Here is a 20,123-nt window from a genome sequence, read left to right on the forward strand (position 1 = left end):
TCCAATTTAAAAACAAAAAGAATGGAAAGATAGTGTAATGGTCAGGAAGTCACTCTGGAATTTTCTGTTACCCTGTGGGGATTTAGTGGAATGCTTGGTTTTTCAGTGAAGTCATCAGCACATCTACCCGTGATTTATCCTACTGAGACAGACATTTAAACAAGCAAAAAGTTTGTAGATACTTTTTCTGGCTATTATTGTCACCTATTTTAGTTTTCTAACAAATAGAAAGGCAGCCTTTCTGAAGGTCTTTCTTCTACAAACAAACTAACCATACTCATGTGTCTACCAAGGTGTCATTTTTCTGAAGGATCTGAAGGAAAACTGCTATTTCACAAAGTACCTTCAAAACAGGATGAACCTTTCTGTCCTTAATAATTAATTGAAATAACCAGATTAATTTTTTCATCAGAAGAATTTATTGACATCTTAATGTAACAGTGGTATCTTCTGCTTTCATTTTCTGTGTATCTTCTATCTTCCACAGGTCGCGTTTTGGCTCATCTAGCCTAAGCAGGGAGCCAGAAGAACCATAAGCCAATGGTTGGGACCTACGTCCCAGCTTCCATGTTGCTTTTGCCTTCTGGCCTGAAAGTTTGGAGAGAACAACCTTATGTCTAAAATTTCACCTCTAGTACTGTTATGTTCCCTAACCTTTTCTTTCTCTTGCTAATTCTATACCTAAGAGTGAAAAGAATGAATAAGGAGGTTCAATTAAAGAATAAAGGAGGGAGTAGAAGAAACAGGAAAAGCCTTTTCTGCAGGGATCTCAGCATCTCTGAATGTGAAAGCCCAAATTCAACCCATCTAAATTTAGATGCTACTGAAATGCTGAAGTTAGCAGCAGTGCTACCCAAGGCTCTTTCCACAGTAAGTGGAGAGAGGGGGCATGACCAAAAGGCAACTCAACCCACCTAGAATCTAGATTCCATCCTGATGATGCCTCTCTCCTGCTGTTAATTGTCTAATTTAGGCCCTAAAATATCTGAAATTAGTAAACAGCATCTGAGTGCCATCCTTGTTTCCCAGCACCTTGTAGAGAAAGACCTTCTTTGTGAGCAGAAGACTCCTAGTGGTGTCAAACAGGAGGAGGGACTCCTCCATGTTAATTCTTCTGGTTGGGAGCCTTAGACAGAAATGTGCTTGGAGTCAATAATTCTGTTTCTAAGGCACAACCTTTTTTTCCTTGGAAATGTGATTAGTCTGTCTGTTTTCAAGCTTCATACAGAGCTTCCCTCAAATAGATTCTTCCACTGTCCATAGGTCTGATGGACAGAGTTCAGTGCTGCTCAGGTTTTATCTGTCTAAAGTGCTGTGATATTTGGTATTTTTCCATTAAATCTTGAAGTCTGGAGGTATATGATGTTTGTATTTAGGATCACATCCACATCGTATATTTTAACTTCAGTGTTTTTGCTAAGTTTTCCTTTGAGAAAGTCACATGTGATCTGTAAACAGCACTTCCAGCAGTGATTTTACCATGCAATAGCTCTGCTGATGTAAGGAGACGCACATTTTAACCAAAAGATCAATTTAGCCAGTAATCTCTGTTTTAGCTGTTTAGGAATTGTATCAAATAGGTAGCATGTTCCAGGCAGATGAACTGGGTTTACAACTGTTCTGATTTACTGAAGACACATGCTGTGTACCCAAGTTACTTCTGGGTCTCTTGACTTTCCTGTTACCTCAAAACCAAGTTTCCTTTTCTGCCTTTCTTCATGTGGACATGTGGTGGTTTGACCTTGGCTAAATGCCAGGTACCCACCAAGTCGCTCTATCACTTCCCCCCCTTCCCCTTTTTTTCTCAATAGGGCAAAGAAGGGAAAGAAAATAAGATAGGAAAACAAAACAACCCTTGTGGGTAAAACAACAGCAGTTTTAATATAAGCAAAGCGAAGCAAAGGTCCGCGCGCGGAAGCAAAAAAAAGAAAACAGATTTATTCTCTACTTCCCATTAACAGGCGATGTCGGGCCTTCTCAGGAAGCAGGGCTCTGATATGCGTAGCGGTTGCCTCGGAGGACCAAGGGTGACCCCACCCCCTTCCTCCTTTCTCCCAGCTTTATACTGAGCAGACGTCATATGGTATGGAATATCCCTTTGGTCAGTTCGGGTCAGCTGTCCTGGTTGTGTCCCCTCCCAAGATCTTGCCCACCCCGTCCCACTGTGGGGGGGGAAATGTCAGAAAGAGCCTTGGTGCTGTGTAAGCACTACTCAGCAGTAGCCACAACACCAGTGTGCTATCAACACCCTGCCAGCTCCCAGCATAAAACACAGCACCATGAGGGCTGCTACAGGGGAAAACCAATTCTGGCTCAGCCAGACCCGATACAGGACATTCACATGCCTTTGTGCATGTGGACACTGATGAGCTTTTCTTTTCTGACATGCGTTCCCCCTTATCTTCTTGCTCCTCTCTCACTGTGACCCCCTCAACCCTCCATTCTGTCATTTTCTTCCCTCTAATCATTGAGTAAACTTAGGGCATTAATAACCATCAAAAAGGGAAAATAAGTAATATTTTTCCTAGGTTTTGTAACCAGAAATTCTGCCTGGTGAATGTGTCTTTTAAAATCATCCACAAAAAAAATCCATAAAGAATACTTGTTTATAAAAGAGCTGCTCGCTTTAGTTGTTGCAAATGGCACTGAAAATCTCCATGTCCTATTTTAAAAGGCTAACACTTTTGCTTGTTGCCAATTAAAGTGAAGCCAGGCTGCCTTCGGATGGTGCAGTCTTTGCAGCTAGAATGATGTGTGGCATGGTGCCACAGTGTGTCAGCTGAAAATGGCCAGTTTTGCTAAGAATAGCCTCTGTGCCATTGAGAAGAATGAGCAAGATCTGGCTGTTTGGAGGTGACACCTGACTGTGGGCAGCGTGGGGCCTTGGTCTGATTCAGAGGGCCAGGAGATGGTGCAGGCCTCCTGAGGGGAATAATGGTCTGCGATTCTTCAGAGAAAATGGAAGTTTGTTTGTTATTTTGGAGAAGAAAATAACTATTTCTGTAAAATATTGCAGAAGCGTGATTAAGCGTTAAAAAAATCAAAAGCAATGTTACAAAATTCTCAAATATTATCTGTGTCCAGGACTATAGTGTACATAAAAGGTAGGAAGCTTAGAGTTTGTTAATTTTTCACCACAGTAATTCAGAACATAAATAATTATAATGTGCTATCTGTGACTAAGTATCTCAACAAATTTATCATCCTTACGTACAATAAATCCTACATCAGCACGGATATTAATGTTTCCTTTAACTTTACAGAAGTCAGTGGAGATATGTATTGCATTACAGCTTACCTGTAATTTCAAAGTACTGTGCCTGTACTCTTATCCACACATTTCTGGTTGTCTATGTCTCTATACAAATTTGGGGGGATTTCCTGCTCTTGCGGGCTTTTTATTGTCACAGAAAAGGATTACTTTCTGTCACTGGGAATCTACTTCTTTCTTGTATCTCTGTTTCCCTATCATTTTAATTAACAGGATCTCGGAATTGATGACACTTTTGTCTCATTGCATACACCTGTGGATGCTTCCAGACACTTCCTGTTCTTTCAAATGCATCTTCTATGTGTCTGAATCTGTTAAAGCAAAGAAGGTTTCTATCCTAGGAAGGATGAAAGGTTTTTTTACTTAACATTAGTAGTTTTTAATCCATGAGTCTTGTGTTACAGTAATAATTCTAAAAAAATAAATATGGCATCTTAGATAATACCTATTTAATTTATATCCAGGACAACTCTTCTGATATCAGAGCATTTTTTTTGTGAGGCATCATTACTTTGTGTTACATTCTGTGAGAAAAGCACACAACTAGTTTTTTGAAGGCATTGTTTCTATAAATTAATCCCGAATTATGGCTTGCACCTATCCTGGTCTGGTGTCCATGTAGCTAATTGGTATCCCTAGCACTACTTCAAGCTTGTGGTTGGTTGTACCATGTCCCAGAAAAAGAAGGGCATTGAAGAAGAGAAAGTTTAGAAACTGTACTACTTTTTTTTTTTTCTCTCTCTTCCTTCCCTCTTCCCACATCAGTCTAGGCTCCTGTGGAGTGTAATGTGAAGTACTTTCCTGTGATTTCATTATCCATTGCTTTAGGTCATGGTCTTTAACTGGAAAGGAAGACAATGGGTTGTGCTTAACTAGGTTGATTGAGAGATCTTTTGCTTCCCTACTGGAGGTGAAGCCATAATTATGTCAGTGATAGGGTTGTAGAGGATGATAGGTAAAATAAATAACAGTGGACTCGTATTTATTTTGCTTTTTTGTACTGAATGAATAATCTTTAACTTTTTAAGAAAAAGGAAACAATGCTTCATAGATTTAAACCATAGTAGATAATTTTCTTTTCTTGAAAATTTATACATGTTGATGTATTGAGTAGTCAGTAAACGTGAAATTATATGTGTGCTGCCATTTATCAAAAGATTATTTGTTTCTCACTTTGAGGAGAATTAATAGCAGCAGCCTTGTTAAACTTCCTGCCTTAGTATCAATCAATGAGCGCTCATTCCAGAAAGCTGTGCTTCTGAAAGGTCTAGCGTTAAATAAAAAGGTGACATTTCAAAGATTGACTTTCATGCCCAATCAAGAATGTAATCATCTTGCATTTAAATCCTTTAGCATTCATGTATTTTGTCTGCATTTTTATGCTAAATTAGTACATTCTGTGAGGCTACCAGCAAGCAGAAGAGAACAGTTTAAGGACCTATTGTCACTTTGGTTCTACCTGTATTTATACTGTCAGCACATTCTTTTTCTGGTTACAGTGATCAGCATTTACCGCAACTCTATAGGTAGCAGGCCACTTGTAGAATGAGATTTTAAAGTGGGGCAGAAACCAAAGAGGATGTATACAGTGTATACAAAAAGGATATATAACCTCACACCAGCTGCAGTTGTTCCTTTGCCATACTTTACACGCAGGCTTGATGGTTCAACTGTGGGTTGTGGAGAGCATGAGCTTGTTGTGTTTAAGTATGTTGAAATCTTATATTGTAAGCAAGATGAGAGATGGGTTCTTGTGGTACAGCGTGCCTGAAGATGAGAAAAATTTGAAATAACAAAAGTTGAATACTGTTCATGTTCTGATATAAAGTAGATACATTAAATAATTGATATATTATATAAGCAGAACTAATTGGAATAAGCAAAACAATTGAGTACTTTAAAGAAGTTTGTTGCTTTATTTTATAGAAAGAAACATGACAGCAGTCTATTAAGACTTTATAAAGTTCTCGTGCAGCAAGAAAAGAGTGTTACCATATCATTTCTTGCGGTAATAAATTTAAATGGTCTGGTTGTTATTAGAATGCTGATCAGGAAGGAAACAGAAGTCTGTCCTTTTTTCATAAAAAGGTATAAAAAAGGTTACACACTTCAAAATGCAGAAAAGACAGAAATTAAAAGCTTAAATAACTGCAAACAGCAGGGTACGTCAGTAATGGAAGGACTTCTTAAATGACTTTGACAGCTTTTGCAGGTGCACATACTCTGTCACTTTGCTTAGTGGAGCATTGAAAAAGATTTATGGTTCTCCTTTTGGAATTTATTAAGAGTTTCTTTCTTTCTTTTTCTTTCTTTGCAAAGTAGTCTGGACATACCTCTCCCTTGCAGTCATTTTTATTACAGCTCCTAGAGGAAAGTCACCTATTCAAAAACATGTGTTGCTTGTTGTCTCTGTGACTAGCTCACAGAGCTGTAAACTCTGGAGAATGTTGTTATTTACAGCCAGATATTTTCCTTTCCTTCCCCTTTTGCTTTTTTCTTTGTATGTAAATCCCGATTTATTTGGTTTAGTTCTTGAAAGTCTTCCTGTATAATTTTGTACCCCTAAACGTTTAAATTGGTAACAGAAATATTTTTTCAAAGGGAGAGTCTGACCATCATGAACTAAAAGTTTTTGGTTTGTTTTGGGTTTTTTAGGTTTAGCAATATATGCTGTGTTATATTTCTTTATATGATGTTATTCTTGCTTTCACTAACGCACTTAATGATAATAAACTACTGTTTGTAGATCCTCTGAGGGGTCACTGCTATGCCTGTGGTGTTTGCTGATTCTAATTAATTTTAACCTTTTTTTTTTTTTTTTAAACTTGCCATCTATGCTCTTTGAAACATTATTTATTATTTCGACAAGTCAGTGAGTGTTATTTTGTGGATTTTATTCCATTGACAGAGTTAATCCATCTACAGCTGAACAAGTGTCGGTTTTGGTTTTGTTTTCTGAAATTTCTCAACATTTTTAAAGAACCTTCTTTCCTGAAAAATCTTCACTTTACATTAGTAGAAGTAAATGTGACAGTAGCATTTAATTCTGATGCAAATTCCAAGAAAGTGAGACAGAGACAGGGTTTTGCCCTCCAAGAGACAGTTCCAGGATTAGAGCTTTAATGACAATGAATGTTATGTCAGAATTTTCTTGGGAAAGTAGTGAATTACCACTGTTATAGAAACAAAGTATTTTAATTGTCCCAGTGAATATAAATACTTAAAGCAGCAACTGTTAAACTGAAAACAGTGACTGTAGTTGTGGCAGTAATCAGTGAGATAGCCAATTAATGATATCAATTAAGACAGAGTGGTTAACCTCCCTTTAGTTGCAAGCAGGGATATGATTGATTACAACACTGATGGGAATGACACAAAGAACTCACAAAACTGGAAAGAGAAATATCAATGGCTTATTTCTCTGCATTCCTTTCTATAACTTTTGCTCAGTATGAAGCTTAGTTTGGGTTCTTTCACAGTTTTTAATACTCTGATAATTCTCTCATTTTCTATCAACTGTTACTTGGTTTAACACATTAAGAACCATGTTTCCTCTTTGTGGACAAGAACTATGGAAAGTGTTACCAAAGCTGGCTGCTTTAATTAAAATCTCTCTTGTTGAACAAGAACAAATATGTTGGTCTGTAAAGAGTGAACATTGAGACGTTCCTGATGATAATAGGAGGTGAAAAGTTACAGAGAGTGTCCTGGTACATGTAGAACACTGACAACACCTGTAATAGGTGATGTACTGAAATCTCACAGTACAAGCTTTCCAAGGTCCTTGTCTCAAATTAAGGCCATATTTCTTCCCCATCAGGGGCTTATTGTAGGTTTAGGCATTCGGTGAACTGCATGATGAGATTTGGGCAGTAGCACTTCTTTCTGCTTGCGTGTGATATTCTTTGAAGTTATCTAACACTGGTTTCCCTTTGCACAAATTCTACCCATATGTCTTTAAATTATGGCCAGTTTTCCAAGGTTCAGAGTCTCTTCAGTGGATTGCCTGCATAGTTAATCTTTGCAGGTTTTTGATACAAAACAAGTATAAGAGATTGACAGACCTTAAGAAAGTCATTTGTGAAGCACAAGCAACTAAAATTCCTGACTTAAATGTTCTGGTCAAGATGGAGACTTTTTTCAAGTACCATAGAAATCTTTAGCCTGGTTCTGTTTGCTAAATAATAATGTGATATAACAGGTTAGTGAGTACTCAGCATGGTTATTGTGTTAATTTACAGCACACCAGCTCCCCATGGGATGCTCTGAGTGTACGCTAACTTTGAGTTAACTGTAATTTACAGTAAATTATCCTGCACAAAGGCATTCTTAGTGCATAGTTTTCGAGCTGGCATACTACTTCCTCTAATTTTGTTTAACACCCTAACATATATATAGCTATGCAAAGAGACTCCTGACTTCTTTTGTATTTGCTACTTCAAAAATCCATTTTACTTCATGTGCAGTAGATCACATCAACCAAAACTTGGCAAATTTTTCCGTCAGAAAGTAGTAAACCCAAGTGCTTTTTGTGATTTACTTGCAAGAAAGGGTAGGTACTAGACTTAAGTGATGCTTTTGCTCCAATAGCCAGTCTTCTGCTAATCAAGGCTTTGCATAAATAACAAGGCACTGCAGGCTTTGCATAGATAATAAGGCCCTTCATAGGCCATGAAGAAAAATGTTCTCTTGCTCTTTAATTGGTGACACTTGAGGACTTCACATCCTCTTATAACAACCTTTAGAAGACTTGATCTATATGTGGTTTTCCTCATCAAGTGCTCTGGAAGGTCTTAATGAGTAAAGTGGCAGCTAGTCTCCAAATAAGTAATGCTGAAATAGAAAAAATAAGTACAAATTTAAATGTTAATCTTCTATCCTCTAGACTCGTTTCAACCAGCGTCTCAGTAACCAAGATTTTGCTTTGGATGAAGATGATGATGACGAAATGGAGAGAACAAGCAAGTAAGAAGCCTGTTTGGATGTGTGTGCATGGGAGAAAGGGTAACTAGTGTTATTCAGCAAAGTTGAGTTCAAGTGACGCATTTTTTCTCCTGTTCAGGCTGTTAGCTTGATTCTTGAGCTAGATGATGTCAAGAGGGACAGGGTATTATATCTTTTCATTATTTATAGTGCTTAGAAGAGCTTGACATAATTCTCAGTCTTCACAGACTCAAGATATAAAGATAAGACTACATACACAAAGAAGCAGTGGAATAATATTCATCAACATGGTGGGCAGTGACCTCAGCTAATCTATTCTTTAAGTCTTGTAGTCATGACAATGGAAAGTTTTCTGAAGGGTCTGAAAGAGAAATATTGCCTTGTGAGTATTAGATCAAGGTCTTCCTATGTGTGAATTAAAGGAAAATCATAAATTGAGGCTTAAGTTGCATTGAGGCATTTTCTGATTGAAATCAGGAAATTATTTTTGATAATGAACATATGGATATAAACCATGAAGGACCTAGAAAGCAAAGTCAAGCAGTTTAAGTCATGATGCAGTAGGGAAGAGGGGAGCTACTGAAGTGTTCAAAGGATATCATCAAAACAGTGAGCCCTGGAAATACCCTTTGTAGCAGTATTCTGGATAGAAAGAGATAGGGAAGGACTGCAGTACTATGGGGGTCAGAGGTAAGGGTATTGCAATGGCTGAAGGAGAAAATAAGACAAAAGCATCAGTTTTCCTTGCAGATAGGCAGTGCTCCAGTAAGTCTGGTCATATGACAGAACAGTTGCAGTATGAGAGTCTTGCCACTAGAACAAAGTATGTTGACTAGTCAGCTGGAGAGGTATAGCAAAACTGACCTAAATATAAGGTGTAGACAAGGGAAAAGAGGAACCAATTTTGGAATAACTGTAAAATTTGGAGGGAAGATTTGGGAAGTCATATTAAAGGTGACTTAAAACAACAGTTATAGTGGTTGAGGAAGACCCAGGAGAGAGCACAACCAGCTAACAGTAACTGCATCTCCATAGATATCATACATGTATGTTTAGGAAAATTCTTGAGTAGAAAAAAATTCCTGGTTTATGTTCGCTTTCAGAAGTCTTGGAATGCATTCTCCTACTTACTTTCAGAAGTGGCTGTAATAAAACGGCTTTTATGTTCCTAGCTGATGAAAATTTTTTTCTTTTCAGGTTATCATCAGAAGACAGTGAAGAAGCTTCTGCTTGCTTTTATGATAGCGATGATTCTGGTGAAACTGGAATAACACCTCAGCATCAAGGAGAAATGGACTTGCTTGGGGAGATCTTGGACACACTGAGCACACACAGTTCAGATCAAGGAAAGCTCTCAGGAGCAAAAAGCCTGGATTTCTTCAGGTCAATGGATGACATTGATTACAAGACTGCGGTTAGTCTTCTGCTTTCATTTGAAAAACAACTCCAATCCCTTTATAGTGGAATCCCGCACTTGTGGAATCAGCAACATGCAGCTCAGACACTGCAGCATACTTCTTAGTGTGCCTTCCTAGGGCTATATAACAGTACACCCATGCTGGCCACTGAATGATGGTTTTTCACCAGCTGAGAGAAGCTTTGTCCACTTTACCAATTCATCTTGGAACAGTATTTTTCCCTTATAACACCAGCCACATATAGAGCTGTGAATAGTGTAATAATTTACTTGATCAAATAGTTTAATATTATATTTAACTGTTCAATCTGGTATGGCCAAGGCTGATTTTAGTCTTTTTTAATGCAATTTAGAAAGTATTTTATTTTCATTTTCACCTTGCATCCATAAACTAGTCATAGTGATATGGTGATGTCTCCATGTTGATTAAGTCATGGGATCCATGTGGTAATTGCATGTGAAGCATTGCTAGAGTCATACTCCAGAGCTTTCTAAGAGGGCTTCCTTGATCCTTTTTTAGGTAGAGTTGCACAGGACCTGTAGTGTAAACAAACTGCTTGCCTACTACTTTGAAACCCCTAGCAAGTCACCACTGGGGTGTTAGCCAAAAAATTGTTTAGTGTTTTTGAATTCCAGCTCATATCAGCTGTCCAACATTTACTTTTGCTGAAAGAGATCTGATAGCAGAAGGTTCGTTACTGGAACAGCTAATTCTGATGCAAATGTTTAAAAAGCTTGTAAAATTTTATATTATGAGTGTCACACAGGGGTCACGTTAATAAAATGCCCATTTTTGTTTGTTTGGCAAAAAAATTTAATATTGAAAGTTGGTATAATTAATTACTGAAGCAAAGAGGAAATGGCATCTGGTTTTACTTTTAGTCCAGCTCCTTCTCGTATTATGGGTACAAACCAGCAAAGTGTGCTCTTTGTTCACTGTCAAAACTGCTTGTGCAAAGACTGAATGGATAGGGGAGACAGAAATCCTTTACTGTGCAGAACGTGATCCTTAGGATAAGAGACAGAGTGTTCTGGTGAGCAAGTGTGAAAACACTTGACCTTACATTGTTTCTCGGATTGTTGTTTTGTAACATTGAATCCCAAAGGTGATCCATGATTTAGGAGCACAGAAAATCCATTACATTATTTTTGTTTCAAAAGTGCGAGTGTCGAGACATTTCCTGTGACATTAGCTATAAACACATGTTTTTTCTTCCAGAACAAGTCGAATGCACCTAGTGAGAGCAATCTTACCCTGCTCTGCAGCAGTGCTAATGATCAAGCAGAGTGGAACCTTGGTCAGGATGACAGTGTCCTCCATGGGAAGCAGCTCCCTCCATCGCCTAGGAAGCAAGTTTCTTCTGGTGGCCATAGAGAATCTCTCTCAAGGCTGGAAGAAGAAAGTAGTGACTTTATTACTGACAAGATGGACACCACTAGTATGACATCCCCATCTCCAGTACAATCAAGTGCCCAGTTTGCTTCTCTAGAAAGTTTCAGAGCAGGTTATTCTTCCTGTAAGTATGCAAAGCGGAATGAAACACTAAGCAATACCTCAGGAGATCAGCTCCCAGCTAGTCTTGCTCAACATCCATCCATTCTGGTCCCTTGGGAGAAAGATGGGAAGGAAGGAAATGAAACTCCGGAGGAGGGTGGACTTCTCGAAGAAGTGGTGTCATTATGTAAACTGAGTTCTGCTTTTCACTGTGGTTTAAATATTTCAAAGGATAGCTTATCCAGCAGTAGCAGTGGAAATAAAACGTAAGAAAACTATGAGAAGAGAAACTTGACTCCCATCAGAAGTTAAAGGGAGGCTACTCAGGACTCCATATAACTCTATATAACATGATAACCAAAAGATGAAAAAGGAATGAGATCTTCGATTATAAAAATAATTCTCTTCAGTTGAGTATGCATTTTCTGCCATTGGGACATCTGCTTCTATGTTTACCCAGTTCATTTGTTGGCTGTAGTTAGGTCCACAAAATGGAACTAAAAATATGAATGCACTCTTAAATCAGGTACTAGTTAGTCTCTGTTAAAAATACAGCAGGTGTATGGTGCTTCCTAGCATTTGCTTCCTCTGAGCAGCAGGAAAGGTATCACCTAACAGATAACCAGGTTTTGAAGGTACTATATTAATCCCATTTAGCATGAAATGAACCAAGCAATCTGATTTGTCTGAAATGTACAAATGTTAATATTTGTAATGAATAATAATTGCCTTAATCTTTTGAGAGGAGGTTTAACTATCTTAGAAGATGAATGCAAATCCACAAAACAGCAATAATGATTTTCCATGGCAAGAATTTGCTTCAGCAAAGGTGGGCGAAAAGGAAACTTTTTTTAGACTAAGGAATTTCTTTTTAATATATCTTGGAACTTACTCCAAACTAAAACTGTGGCCCTGTCTTCCAGACTTCAAAAAGGTAGCGCATACTTTTCTCTCTTCTGTAAAGTACATGAAGTGCTGAATTATAATGTGACATTTATTAACTTCTGTTTACAACTAAGACACTTTAAAGATATATTACCCAGTTTCCCTAGGTAGACTATTTCACCTAAAAATTTTCAGAAAGGAAAGTGTAAGTGGAATTGATAGATTTCTATTATTTTTTTATTTTCTGCAGTTCCATAGTGTTTGAAAACTAATTTGTGCCTCTTCTGAACTATTGTCTTTCCATTTTTAGTAGCTACCTTTTTGAAGGTAGATTGAATTACTGTTACTTAGAAGTCCTATTTAGTTAAATTATTAAAGAGTCATGACTGAAAATTACTTGTAACACTAGAAAACTAAAATTACAGATTCAGCTTGAGACTGCATGTATCCAACTCTCATTTTAGCCAAGTTGAACAACCAAAAATCTCTTTCTAAATTCAATGAAGGAGAATAAATGGACTTGATGTATATTCTCTTTAGAACAAGCATTTGTCCTCCTCCTGGCAGCTTTCCAGAGAAATATTTGGATATTTAAAGTCTGAAAATTCTGCTGCTAAATGTAGCAGCTCTTTCCTTTTTTTTTTTTTTTATTTTCCTGTCCATTTCTTTTTCCACCTTTCCACCTTACAATACATACATTGTCCTCCACAATAGCTCAGGACAGGCATGAAGTAAGTTTCAGCAGATTGGAATTGTCAGTTTTGAAGGATATTTGTGATGCAGTTGGCAGAAGTAACACACGGGTATAAAATGAACATGTCTGAGAAGAATCCTTTCCTGGTCTTCTAAACTCACATCAGAAACCTTTTTTATTTCTTTCCCTCTTTGGCATGAACGTTAGTCTTAATCTCAGTATAGGCCTGAGTGAGCATGTTTATGAGGTCAGTATTTGGATCAGATTGTGCTTTAATATCTTAATAGTAGTTTGTAGCAAAGTTTAATATCAGTTGCCACACTGAGATTTATGAATTAATTTTCCTTTTAGCTAACACAAATGGAAAGGTTTTTTTCTGGTTGCTTTATTACCAGGCAGCTGACCTAAGGGAATGTATCCATATCATTACAGAGGCAATGTTTGATGCTTTACCAAAGAGATGCTTTACCAGTAGAATGAGACCTTGGCTTTGTTAATGCAAAAGTTTCAGCTTGTTCCAGAACGAGAAGGGCTGGGCCAGTACTTGTCGTTGAGGATGAGCCTCCAGAATTAATTTTTTTAATTAGTACAATGAAGGTAAAAGGTGTAAAAGCGCAAATCTTACAGACACATCTGAGGGCATCTCAGTCTGCATTGCTGGAGAATCTCAGTATTCAAGAGTTAAAGGTTGTATGTCCAGAGGTCTGTACTTCAAAGTATTTATCTATCCTTTGGTTTCCTCTTGTGTATCAGCATGCTATGTTGTGGATTTTTTTTTGTAACATAAAAATGTTATTTGGCAAAACATTTTGCACTATTAAAACTAAAAAGTATCATAAAAATTATTTAAAATCTTCACTCTAAACTTTCCAGGTGGGTCACACCAGGTGGCTCAGGTGCTGTTTAGATGAGAAAGCTGCAGACCAACCTCATTGATACTTGATTAGAGATGGTATTAATAACTCCGTAGAGGGCTTTTTTCTCCTTTGCTGGTATTAAACATTACCCAAACGTAGTGCTGCCAAGTGTGTCTGTAAGAAAACAGGCAACACAAAGGTTTTTGTTCTTGTAGTGCTTCTCACTTGTTCTCATTCCTGCCCTTGGCATGCCTTGTGTCGACAAGAATTTCAAGATTCACCTTTTCTTTTCCTCTGCATTTGACATGCTGTTTCTGTCCATTGTTCCATCTAAGATGATGTTTTGTTTTCTTCATTTAGTAAAGATAATAAACAGTATTAATGTCCTAAGGAGAAAAATAGAAAATTCAGAAATTATGGCCATTATTACTTTCAAAACCATCAAACACATAAGTCCAGGAATGCTGCCAGAAAATGGTTTTCAAAAATGCCTCTATGATGAAATAAATCTTACTGGCTTTACATGAGAGTTGGGCACTGAACTCCTATTATCACATAGACTGTCCCATTCTCACCTTTGTGGAAAAAATATGGAAGCCATGTGAGGCTGCTGATACTCTTATAGTTGTTATAAGGATCATAAAATTGAAAGTTTGATAGTGGAATCTTTCAAAATTGAGGCACTGTAGTAATAATTCACTGTTTCACTGAGTGAAAATGCAGGCTGAAAAGAGGTAAACTGATGAACTAAAAGATGGAAGGTAAAATTAGAATTATTTTTATTTCAGTCAAAATGTTAGTTACTGTGTTTATGCCACATTGTTTCCTTATTATTTATAGAGCCCATAGAGTGTTTACAGTCATTAAATAGTATGTCTTTTTTGGTTTTGAACCTTGTATGGGTTCAAAAGTAAGTCAGTCTTATATCTATGTTGAATTTAACTGTAGGTACAGTTTTAACTGTAATATTACAGAATCTTTTCCGCTTACTATCAGTGATCTTTTAAAAAGGCTAATATTTGTGCCTTATTTAAACAGAATTACCAGTTACCAAATAGATAAGAGTCCAAACTGCTATTTCCAGTTCAACACTGTTTTTCTCTGTCCTTGTGATAATATAAAACTGTTTATTGGCTATGTATACAGTATTTTTATTACCACATTGGGTTCTATATTAAGATAAATTGTCCAGGTCCAGTGCTTTTTACAAGTTTTATACTTGTATGCTTTTTATTTGTGGAAGTCCCTCTAATGTCTCTGAAAATCATCAATATTCATCACCAGCTACTGCTGAGGACTGAATTCTGCTCAGTCAGAGCTCCTGTGGTCGTCTTCAGAGGCATCTCTTTTCATCAGGATCTCAAAAATCTTCCCATTTCTCCTGTTTAAGGGAGGTATCAGGCTATTTGATTAAGCTTTGTGATCAGTTACACATAGGAACAAATTTCTAATGTAGAAAGTCAAACTAGGACTTGAATTTAATATCTTCAAGTTTGTTTTGCATAGATGTCTGTTTGAAATGAGCTGTATCACTCATCTGGTTTGGGAGGAAAACAGTAAGGGCAGCAGAAAGAGAAAGAGATTCCTGGGTTGTTCCAGTGGGGTGTGGTGAAGCAGGAGCCCAGGAGTCCTCATGAGGGATAGTAACTATGAGGAAATCCAGATTTCAGGATATTGTTTAATGTTCTATCTCAGTTGTAGTGATTCCAACCCAGCTATGTAGGCAAAAGTAATACTGCCTATGGAATTAATCCCCTGTGGGATTTGCAGAATGGATAATATGTTGTCCCAGTCAAAGCCTTCCCATCCATGTGTATAGAGATGCAACATGTGAAAAACAGTGCAAGATATTCAGGGAAGGACAGTACTGTGGACGCAAAGGTGATCCCTACCTACCCTCTATGCATGCAGAGGGAAGTCTGTGTAGAGTAGGCAGTGGTTTGCTCTTCCATCCCACATATTTGGGCATCATGTAGCTCAAAAAAAAATAGACTTGTTCTGAAGGAAAAATGTAGTTGTAGAAGTTGTCATAGAACTTGTTGACTGAACCCTTCATTGTCATTTAGCATTTCAGTAATACTGCTGCTGTTCGGGTGGGGTCATCAGAAACTCTCTGTGCTGGCCGAAGTCCCCTCTCAGGCATTGTAACACAGACTTCAGCCGGAGTTTTAGACACATGCTGGGTGCTTTTGAAAATCCCACCCAATCTATTAGAGGAGTGTTTTAGATCTCAAAAATCTGTTTTAGATGTCTTTTCAGGTTGTAGAATGAGCTATTTTACAACCTTGTGTTCTTGTAAATGACGTAAAGTCAAGGCAAAAGAACAGTTAAGCCAGGCTTTTAAAACAGCTTCAATTTCTCCACCTACAGTCAATCTATTCAGTCCTACAGAACAATCTTTCATTGGTGCAGCTGTCCAATGGAATTGCTAGGAGCATCTAAACTCTTTTCTCTATGCATGTAATTAATTGAAGAAACATTTCATGCAATAATCAAAGTGCCAGCATGAGGCCCTTTTGCAAATGCACCCCCTGTGTAATACTGACTGTAGTACTCTGTCCTGCAGAAAGGAGCCCCGTAACCACTGACCTCCCGGACTCCGCAGGGAGAGGTCAAGGGTGGTCTTTATTTCCAAGGGAGTTAGCATCTTCTCTCTTGGCTCTAGTCTAGCTGCTGTGAGACTTCAGCCAGCATGTTCCCAACAGCCTGAAATTTCAGGCTAAACAAATGTGGCTAATACAATGAGGCAAGCAGCTTCCTATTGCAAAGCTCAGGATGGTGAAAGCTGTCTGTTCCCATAGTATTGTGGTAAATCTTTGGAGAATGAATGTAGAAATAAATGCACCAGCAAAACCAGTATGAATGGTGATTTGATTTGTCTTCATTGACTTCTTTGCTGCTATTAGATGTGTATGTCTCTGCCAAGCATTGTTTACCTGTTAGCAGAATCTGGGCTGAATAGAGCATGTCCTCATCTTCGCCCCAAGAGCATGGACCACAGCTGGTCTAGAATTCATGATCTTGAGGGTGGTTGAAAATAAAGGAATGGAAAAGGGATGGTATGGGTTTTTTGTGCAAAACCTTCCTTGATTTACTTTGTAATGTCTGTTTTACAGTTTTAGTCAGTGGCCAATTGAAAGTACTTGATAGGCCTTTCCTGGAAGCTGCTAAACTTCTTCTAAATAGAGTTGCCTGATGAGTCCACAGCCACCTTAGTCTAGAGGGCCATCCACCATCCGTGCAGTTGACAGGGCCATTGCCATTTTCTGCTGGGTTGGACTATAAAGCAGATAACACAGTTGGAAGTTACTCCAAGGTTTACTGTTGTAAAGGGTACTCAAATTAATTTGTACTATTACTTAGGTCAATACTAACGACATTTGTATTTAGAGTCCAGTAACAGTATTAGCATTTGAAAAATAAGTTGAGTTCAAGTTTGTTATGTTTCTGTGTGAATTGACATTCTGTTTCTGTTAAAAATAAGGGAGCTACTTGGTTGTGGGGGGAAATGTGTTGACTTTCAAATCTTCAGTGAATTTTGTGCAATATTTCTCCTTGTTTCACAATAATTTAGTAGTGCACATCTGCTTTTCAAGCAGATTCTTGAAATGGTATTTTTCAAAAATGTGTAAAATTACATGTAGCTTTGAAATATGGTTGTATGATAAAAACATGAAGAATATATTCTAATGAGGCAAATGTATATTTCCAATGACTGGGAATGATTATGGATGTCACATTCTATGGAAATAATAAGGCCTAAGCCAGTGTTCTCATACCAGTAGTTCTAGGTAATTCTTAAAACTATAACCCAGTTAAATTGAAGTAAGGTTAAATATTAGAATTTGTGATGTTTATTTTATCATTTACTCATTTGTTTATCATTGATAAAAAGATAAGGAGTTAAGCATTGCTTTTCAGTACCACCAATGAGATGAGAGTTCATGGTGATGACCACATGTGTTAAGAATTTAGTTTGTGATATCCCTAATTATCATAAGTCATTACTTAAAATATCTACTAATGTTGCCAGTATCCTTTTAATTTTTTGTAAATTAATTTCTTTGTATATTGATGTACATTTTGTTTTAACCTTTGGTTTTCTCTTGAGAACTGCTTTAAATTAATATACTTGAATGAGGCAATAAAGCACTGTGGAACAGCTAGTCTTGGTGCAGCTTATGCACAAGCACATCATGTCTGTTACCTTACGATTTTTGAGGAGGAAGAAAAATTTAAAATGCTTACATGTTTAGCCAACTGACAATTGGTATTTGTTATTTTTAGATCTGTGTCAGATACGATGAGAAATGCCTCAACACAGAACAAAGCAACATTATGTATCCCAATGCTTCTGATTTTTTTTTTCAGAATGTTTTTTTAGTGACCTTTGAAGACCGTTCCTGATAATGTCCTTGTTGTGAGCCTTTGATACTTATAAGAAGGGCATGAAGTACAGGATGTTTTGAGGTTTTATTGATCATTTTAATATTTCGGAGATTTTAAAAACAACCAGCATTGTCCTAACAGTTTTAAAAACTTAGTTAGTTACTGACCTTTAATAAAACTAGAACCAAATCTAAGAATTCACTCCATGCTTTTGCACCCTCTGGACTACTGTTCAAAGTCATCTCAAGAACTGTAATCAGACCTTAGACTACTGTCAATAGTGCACTGTGTAGATGTAGTAGATGAGCTGTGATGTGTGGTGTATTTTGTTTTTTTCTTTTTCCTTCCAAGTTTGTGGCGTCAGTGGAAGTTTTTTGTGAACTCCACATTACCATAAAGTGCCCAACACTGTGCTATAAAATAAAATTTAACAATATCAAAATTCCTTGGGTGGTGCAGGTTCTTGTTTGATGGGTTGATCTGAATAGCATTTTCATGCTTATCAGGCAAAAAGGTTAAAATAACACAATGATACTGTATTGTGCTGGAAGTTTTTCTCCACTGAACGATCATTTTAGTATCTCAAATATAGAGAAAGCTGAACGTGTTTTCTTATTAATTACTGTTTATAGAGTACAAAAGTTAAATGCTGATGTCCTTTGTAATTCCAGTGATATTTTGCTTCTTTTAAAAATCTTAGGTAATCATGCCTATTTGTTAAACATGTTTAACAGATCTGTAGATCTTCAAGTTCTTACCAAAACCCATATTACCTCATTTTATAGATTAAGAAATTGAGATATTAAGGGGAAACTGCATGTAGAAGGTACAGTAGTAATAACTGGTGGGTGCTATGGTTTGAACCTTTAACACTGGATATTAAAAAAAAAATAATAATTATGATATCACCAAGTATTTTGTACTGTTAAGCCAAGTATTATAAGTATCAGAGAGGTTTTGAGGATACTGCTCATGAGGGAAGAGGGATGCCTAGCTTCCTCCTGTAGCTGTAATTGGATCTGACTGAAGGGTCAGACTGTGTGCTGCTGAGAGCTGCTGGGACCTTACCTTTCAGCCCCCAGCATGCAGTCCTGGTCTTGACACCACCCGCTCTTCCTGGCTCCTCTCACACCTGGACTCCAGCCCCTCTGGTGCCCAGTGGCACTGCTGGGCTGCGTGGCTCTGTTGGGCATGGGCACGTCTGGTGGCGTGCCTGCCTTCCCACCTTCTCACTGCTGGTGGGGAGAGGCTGATGCAGAAAGCACCTCTTGGCTTCAGTGGTGATCAGGAATGAAGACGAAGATAGGTTTATTCATAACTTAGGCGACACAACACATGTGGTGGGTTGACTTTGTCTGGATGCCAGGTGCCCACCAAAGCTGCTGTATCGCTCCCCTCCTCAGCTGGACAGGGGAGAGAAAATATAATGTAAGGCTCATGAGTCAGGATAAGGACAGGGAGAGGTCAACCACCAATTACTATCATGGGCAAAACAGACTTGGCTTAGGGAAATTAGTTTAATTTATTGCCAATCACATCAGAGTAGGGTGATGACAAATAAAACTAAATTTTAAAATGCCTTCCCCCCACCCCTCCCTTCTTCCCAGGCTCAACTTTGCTCCCAGTTTCTCTACCTCCTTCCCACCAGCAGCGCAGGGGGACAGGGAATGAGGGTTGTGGTCAGTTCATCACCTCACTCTGCTGCTCCTTCCTCCTCAGGGGCAGGACTCCTCACACTCTTCTCCTGCCCCAGCGTGGGGTCCCTCCCACAGGAGACAATCCTCCACGAACTTCTCCAACATGGGTCTTTCCCACCGGCTGCAGTTCTTCACCAGCTGCTCCAGTGTGGGTCCCTCCTACAGGGTGCAGTCCTCCAGGAACAGACTGCTCCAGTGTGGGCTTCCCATGGGGTCACAGACTCCTTCAGGCATCCACCTGCTCTGGCGTGGGCTCCTCCACAGGCTGCAGGTGGAGATCTGTTACCCCGTTACGTCCATGGGTGCAGGGCACAGCTGCCTCACCAGGGTCTGCACCACGGGCTGCAGGGGAATTTCTGCTCTGGCACCTGGAGCACCTCCTCCTCCTCCTTCTTCACTGACCTTGGTGTCTGCAGAGTCCTTTCTCTCCCATGTTCTCACTCCTCTCTCCGGCTGCAGTTGCTCTTGCGGAGG

The 20,123-nt window shown here is 38.3% G+C and overlaps 1 protein-coding gene across 3 annotated transcripts in view; it reads left to right on the plus strand.

The window, feature by feature from the left end:
* Positions 1–18,398, plus strand: part of DENND1B (DENN domain containing 1B) — a 170,715-nt gene extending 152,317 nt beyond the window's left edge. For all 3 annotated transcript variants that reach the window (XM_074832741.1, XM_074832742.1, XM_074832743.1), the window contains 3 exons: positions 8,157–8,236; positions 9,413–9,629; positions 10,852–18,398. In XM_074832741.1, the coding sequence (XP_074688842.1) occupies positions 8,157–8,236; positions 9,413–9,629; positions 10,852–11,397 (843 nt within the window). In that variant the 3' untranslated portion in view covers positions 11,398–18,398. The remainder of the gene's footprint in view (positions 1–8,156; positions 8,237–9,412; positions 9,630–10,851) is intronic.
* The last annotated feature ends 1,725 nt before the right edge of the window (positions 18,399–20,123 follow it).

The sequence above is a fragment of the Strix aluco genome, chromosome 8 (genome assembly GCF_031877795.1).
Source record: "Strix aluco isolate bStrAlu1 chromosome 8, bStrAlu1.hap1, whole genome shotgun sequence".
NCBI lineage: Eukaryota > Metazoa > Chordata > Aves > Strigiformes > Strigidae > Strix > Strix aluco.